Source organism: Pterocles gutturalis, unplaced genomic scaffold, assembly GCF_000699245.1.
Source record: "Pterocles gutturalis isolate BGI_N339 unplaced genomic scaffold, ASM69924v1 Scaffold53654, whole genome shotgun sequence".
NCBI lineage: Eukaryota > Metazoa > Chordata > Aves > Pterocliformes > Pteroclidae > Pterocles > Pterocles gutturalis.
This window is the reverse complement of record NW_010135241.1, coordinates 1-7039: the sequence shown is the minus strand read 5'-3', so window position 1 is coordinate 7039 and position 7039 is coordinate 1. Positions and strand designations below refer to the sequence as shown.

General features: G+C 37.3%; 1 protein-coding gene across 1 annotated transcript; it reads left to right on the top strand.

The window, feature by feature from the left end:
• Positions 1–1874: 1874 nt before the first annotated feature.
• On the top strand, positions 1875–6225 carry TFAM (transcription factor A, mitochondrial). The gene is made up of 5 exons (XM_010081804.1): positions 1875–1943; positions 2895–3044; positions 4452–4547; positions 4958–5014; positions 6007–6225. Exons 1-5 carry the CDS (start codon positions 1875–1877, stop codon positions 6223–6225), a joined length of 591 nt encoding a protein of 196 aa, XP_010080106.1.
• The last annotated feature ends 814 nt before the right edge of the window (positions 6226–7039 follow it).

Sequence of the window (7039 nt, the reverse complement as noted above, 5' to 3'; positions counted from 1 at the left end):
CCAGGGGTTTTGCTGTAAAGCTGCTGTCACTTCAGGTACCTGTGGCCTTTTCCCAGCAGAATGTGGGATTTACAAATAAAACTGTAACGAGTTATTGCTTTGGACAAATAAGCGCCTTAAAGTGTGTTGATTTGGGGGGACCAAAACCATCCTGTTATCTATAACATGCCAAAATTAAACTCAGTATAGCTGTACTTATTGCCTGTACGTGTATTAGCTTACTTAATGACTCAAAAAAGTAAACATTTGCTTGTAACTTTAAAAATGTTTGAAGAAAAAGCTCACCTGAGCAATACGTGTTAACAATGATTTGTGTTTTTCAGTTATTTTTAAATTTGTGTGTATTTGAAATACGCTGTTGTTGATGTAATGAGCTGGATGTGATTTTATTTTGATGCTTAGTAATTTAAAAACTACATGTACTGGATTGCTTCAATGTATATGGGAGAAAAAGTAAACCTATTTAGAGAGAGAGGGTTTTCTGTGAATGTGTTTAATTTACTATCATAAAGTTGATTTGTAGGTAAAAATTTATAGGTAATCTGTAGGACATTTGTTGACAGAGAGCAGCAAAATGGAAAGCTGCACTGATTTTGAAAATACTGTTGAAATTAATGTTAAACTGTTTAAAAATCTGTGTTCATAGGGAGGCAAGTTACAGTAAATTTAAGTTTGGAAAAGCATTTGATACCCTGTTTTGTTTGGTAGTTTAGGAGTTAGACAGTCTGAAAGGTTGAGACAGTGAACTTTCAGAGCTTGTTGTAGTTATGTGCCACAGCGGTGTTTTCCACGTTTCCAAATTTTGAATAATCTTCAAATGAAGGTACCGTATCTCATATGCAAATTGAGAATTTTGGACTTTATGGTTCCAACAAGGTAATGTTCATAAATAACCTTTTAATTTTTTTTCTTTTATCATTGTCAAAGCATCGTATTTTCAAAGGTTTTAAGATGGGTATATTTCGACTAAAAACTCCCCCTCTGTTTTGTTTTTCCAGAATTCTGGAAGTCAGGTTACTGACAAGAGCTTAGTTCTGCTTTTCCACTGTTGAGATGCCCCAACTTTACATTTGAGGTGGGAGAGAGGAAGATGTATTTTTTCTTTTAGTGTGAAGCAGAGGGACAGCCTGGAAAAGGTTTTTGAAGAAAAGTTATATCCTCTTTCCAACACCCTCATTTTTTTTATTTGGTTTTTTTTTTTTCCCCCCTTTACAAATTCAGGTCTGGCTGGAAGCCTCATCAAATGATGACTGTAGTGCAAGGACCAGAGTCAAAGGCAGTCAGCTGAAAAAGAAAGCAGATTCAAGTCTCTGTCTGTAACTTTGTTTGTGGGAGAAGGGAATTACTTTTTCGCTAACCTTATTTCTGTTGAATAGTATTGTAAATAATGGACTTTAACAAAGATCAAGCACGTCTGCTGTATCAGGTGGATAAGGTCACATATACTTGCTTTGAAGAATCCAGCAGACTCTTTTTGGCAAAAACTGAGAACTGAAAATTTTACATTTGGTTTCTTCACCAGTCCCCCTCTAAGTTCAGACCATCTTGCATTGCATAGGGAAGGATCCATCACAAAAGAAGAAAACAGAAACTGTTGTGGATTGATAATAGCTGTCTGTCTTGAAGTGGTGCTTCTAGTTGGTAACTTCTTGTTTCATTTGAGTTTGAACCAAGAGCAGGGATTCTCCTTCGCTTCCAAAAAATAGTACAGTTCCCTTTAACTGCCACAGTAAGTTAGTTTTATGAAAGGAGGAAAATATATTTGCACAGGAAGAAGAAACTAGTGACAGCTTTCCTTGGGAAAAAATGAAGAAGCTTACTAAGGATGTAGTATTGATCTTTATTTTTTTGCTTTCTAATTTTAATGTACAGAAATGAGCAACATGGAACTGGTGAAAAAAATAGCAGGTGCTTGGAAGGAGTTACCAGCATCACAGAAGCAGGTAAGTTTGTATCTCTGCCCTGTGTACTTTGAACTCTATAGAATCTTAGTGGTTTTTCACTCGGTTTGGTGTGCTCTGTGCATTTTTGGTTTCTGTTATGGTTTTTTTATTGTTGTTGTTCGTAAAAAAAAAAAAAAAGCACTTGCGTACAAATTCTGAAGAGAATTGGGAGCTTTGAAGTACTCAGGGCAATATACTTTGATACTTCTCCAACATGACCTTGGTTTTAGCATTTTTAATCTGTTACCAGAAAAGTGAATGAGACAGATCTTCCTCTGTGCAGCTGTAAGGCTGGGAACCAATATCTAATTTGTTTTTGAATGATAATTGTGTATGCGTGTTACATGACATGTTTATTACGTGTATAAACATAAGTATTGGTAAAGTTGTTCTGCTTTCACGTGGCTCTATGTGCACTAGTATACAATATGCCTTTTCATTTGTGTGTCTGAAACGGAGAAAACAGGATGGTGATTTTTTTGGTCTACCTGTCTGCTTGGTAGCCTGGATCAGGTCCTCTTGGTGCCCTGGAACCAAGGCCATGATTTTCTGATGCCTCTGTACCTAATATTGGCTGATGTAGAAGTGTGTTTGGTGACTCGAGCACTTGGGTGCTGCAATGGGTATACACAGTTCAAGAGTAATCATTTGAACCAAGCTTCAGCTTTTCTTCCTTGTGTGGAAGATTATTATTGCTTTGAGCTGCATCTGAGGATTTGTCCAAATTAACTGAGATAATTCATGGGAAGAGCCCAGATTTTGAATCTGAGGAGTTCTGAATCCATTCTGCTGATCAAACAGATCAGAAATTGCTACTTTTCTTTAAATATGGTATGTTCCAGGATAGTCTGTATTTTTTTTAATTAATGGGTTAGAAGTGTTAGCTTGTTTGATGGTCAAGTGCTTCAGAATGAAAGCGTCTATTTAAGGATGTGATTGTTTACGTTGCAGGTTTATGAGGAAGCTAGAAAAATGGACATGCAAAGGTATGAAGAGCAGTTGGCCGCATATAAAGCACAGCTAACTCCAGCCCAGGCTGCGGCTTTGAAAGAAGAAAAGAGAAAACGGCTGGCAAAAAGAAGATCCTTCAGGGCAAAAAGAGTAAGTATTTTGAAGGTCAAGTTCATTTTCTCTCAAGGAACCTGAAGTCTTGTTTGTCTAGTATACAGAGCAGAGTTGAGACATGTTTAGAAATATAAAAGCAACTCTCAGAACTAAAAACAAAACAAAACCCACAAAACAGAACCCCATGGATTAAAATTGCTGGTGTTAGCAGGTTTTTTTGTGGCTTTCCTGTGCTTGAAGACCAGAACTAGCACATATCTTTATGCTTATGGGTAGCTTCTTTGTGCTTTTGACATCTTATTCTTAAAACTGCCTGAGGAATGATAGCTAATAAAAGACATTTGAACCAGCAACACATTCTTTGGTTGGGAACACATCGAGAAATAGGTTTTCACAAAGGCCTTCTATCTGCTACTTCAGTGGCCCCTACAAGGTGGTAGGTGCTTGAAGGAGCCTTTTTTCCTTCCTTTCTTGGGATACTGCCACTTTGCTACCTGTGTGGCTGCTGACATGTTGAATTAGGCCTCCACAGATGCATGTCTGTCAGCGTCCTTTATTGACTGATACAGATCATCTTCCCTATTTCCTTTTAGCTGGTTCATAAAGAAATCCTGAGACAGAACCATCTGTAAAGGTACAATATTATGGTTTGTCCCATGGCAAAATCAGTTGAAGGGGTTACGTAGTGCTTGTTCATTTCTGTGAGTTAAACTGCTGATGTGACATTTCGCTAATTGGTAAAAGTGCAATTAATTTGGTTTAAAAGACCCTCTACTTAGAGGAACTTTTAAATCCAAGTGATTATGCTGATACTTTTTAGAGTATGGCACCACAAGGAATTTAGCTGACATACCTAGTACCTAAGGAGATATTAATTTGCAGCACCCAGGCTGCAGCGGACATGTCTTAGGGCTGGAGAAAACAACAAGTGTAATTGCACCCAGAGCTTGCCATCATCCCTGTAGGCAAAGAATTCTGATAGCAGAAACCTAGTTCTGTTTCCCTGGAACTCTGCTGACTCTGTTCCACTTTCTCACCTCCCACAAAGCTGGGTGTCTGCCCTCCTCTCTGCAAACACACAGTATTTCACACCAGAAACCAAAGCATTATGAAGATAATTGAAAACCTGTTGTCATGGCTTTCTTACTAAGTGCAATTTAGTAACAGTCTTTGGTTTCTGGAAGATTTAGCTGCAGTAAGAATCAGTTTAAAATGCTTTTTTTTAAATGTCTGTGAGAATTCAAGTTGTTAGCTTTCCTTAGTTTAGCACTAGTCTTGACAAGTGGTGAAAGCATTTTGAGATACAGTCCAGTTTACAGAAAAAATCACCAAAAAATTATTTTGAGTCTCATTTTTTTGTAAAATGTAAAGACGAATTGTAGGTTTATTTTTGGAAAAATGTATGCTTGGTAGATTGAATAGCTTTTGTTGTTGTTTTTAAAGGAATTGACGGTGCTTGGAAAACCTAAAAGACCTCGTAGCGGCTTTAACATTTTCGTGTCAGAAAACTTTCAAGAAAGTGAGGGAGTTTCACCTGCGGTAAGACAGGAAAGATTGTTCTTGAAAATAGCTGTGTTCTGTTCAGAAAATTTGTTTTAGATTCTGACATTTTCAGAGAAGCTGTTCAGTAGCTCAGTATCCGGATTTTGCTTTGCTTGGGTTATTTTTTTTAGGCTGGGGTAATCAGGTTATACTGCTGGTGGCATGTTCTGTATGCTGTGTGGGTATACAGACTTAAAATATTTGCGCTATTGCAAGGCAAAATACTCCTTAGTGGTACAATTTTTTTATTTTTTTTTTTTATTATTTTTTTTATAAAGCCCATGTGACTCTGCTTTTTTACATTGATTTGTACTTGGTTTTCACTAGTGTGACATGCATCTGTAACCCTCTGTGGTCAGTCTGCTGTTAAAATAATCCTCATGTATTGTGTATTCTATATCCTGTAGGCAAAGCTGAAGAAATTGTTTGATGCATGGCAAAAACTCTCCAGTTCTCAAAAGCAGGTATGTCTGTGGATTTTGATGAGGCTCTGATCTAATTGGAAAATTACAAACTTGAGTAAAAAGTAATTAATTAATTAATGCGAAATCTTGAACTCGGTTGCTCAAAATATAATACTGAGGAAAATACTCTGAGATCTTATTTATGTGTCTTGAAAAAGATTGTCATTACCTTTATTGCATTAGTCACCATTTGTTTCACAGTGCTGAGGAAATGTGAGTGAGTAGGATAGGATGGAGGTTCTGTGTGCCTGGAAATGGATGCTGACTGGCATCTAGGAATAATTTGCAACAATTTGATTTTTTTCTAGTAACATGTAATATTTTTAAATGCCAGCATAGTAATTTGCTGCTCATGGAAAGACTTTTGACAGGTAAAAGCACCAGAAATCTACATGTGATGTGCACACAGTAATTTGTTAAGCTTGGTTGTCTTGGAGATAGTTTTCTGCTGTCTTTGTTGGTGTATTGAAGTGTGAAGGTGCAGATGGGCATAGGAAAATTGGAGGGGTGCTATACTGAAATCTAGTCTGGATCTCCAGGTTTTCAGGTATTCTGTATCTTACTGTCCTTCCTACTGAATGCCCTTCTTCCAGACTGTTTTGAATGTGTACTTAGAACATTCACTATGTTCATGTTTTTTCTGTAGAAAAAGAACTTGAAATAGTTTTGCAGAAATACCTATTGCTGTTCCTTACGTAAGCCAGCTTTCTCAAACTAGTATTCAAACAAAAAACCTTAGCTGTTACTAGTAGTATTGAATAAACTTCCTCTTCAGGAATGGCCGTCTGTTGGCATAACCATAACTCAGTGATAAGGTTTTGTAGTTTTGTGCAAGTTCAATGTTTTTTGAGTTTTCTGGAGGCGAAAACGCCTGGGATGTGCACTGCCCAGGTCTTGTTCTAAGTCACTTTTGTATCAAAGGGGAGGATGTGTCATGGCAGTTATCCTGACAAAGCCACTTCTGTAACTGTTGATACGTAATTCGCTTCCAGCCATACCTGCAGCTTGCTGAAGATGATAAGGTTCGGTATAAAAATGAAATGAAGTCATGGGAAGCAAAAATGGTTGAACTCGGACGTGAAGACCTGACACGTGCCAGAAAGCAAAGGTCAAAAAAGAAAACTGCTGAAACTGCAAAGAAAGGTGAAACAGCCAAAGCTTCCTCACGTAAAAACAAGACAAAATTAAAGTTGAAAAAATCAGAAGAATAAAAAGGTTAGGTATTTTATCTTTAATGCCCTTTGGTTGTCATGTCCACCCTGCTGTGTTAATGCTGTGCAGTCAGCATTAGCACTGAAATTTGTAAAACCCATAAAGGGCCCACTGGAAAAGTAGAAAAGGTGATCAGGTAAGCGAGGATTCAGTGTCTCTCGGAACTGAGTGAAATAATCATTGCAGGTGTAGCCTGAACTGTACAATAGCAACCGGTTAATCAAGCTGTGAATAGTGATAATCACTGACATCAGCAGAGCTCTCCAATAATGGTAGATAACAGCCAGCTTTTATAAGATATCTTCTATGAAAGCAAGAATATTCTACAACGTTACCATCTAAATGCTGTAAATAAGAACTGAAATATGAGTTAGTGCTACTGTGTTTTATTCCTTCCGTGATATTGGTAGTGAAATGTTCTACATTTCAACAAAAGGCACAAGAAATGTAAAATACTAACTTTTATTTTATGCATCTGTCTTTTTGTACGTATCAACCTGTGTCTTCCACTTATGTTGCATTCAATTAAAAGACTATATGAGTTTTGTATAAACACCTTTATTGGACTTTTATTCCATGGTTTATGTTTGGATACATTCAAATACGTTTGCCATCCTGTTGTCTTATTTGGGGCAGCCTGGAAGGTAAAGAAAATCTGTGAACTGCTAGAACTTTGGGTTTTGATGTAATAAAGACAGGTACTTTGAAGCTGCTTGGCTTTTTTTCCTGGGGTCTGTGTCTCTTTGGTTACTTTGGAGAATCTGTGTTTTTAGAGGGAAGGTGAGCTCTTTCAGTAGTCGATGGTAACTGTAT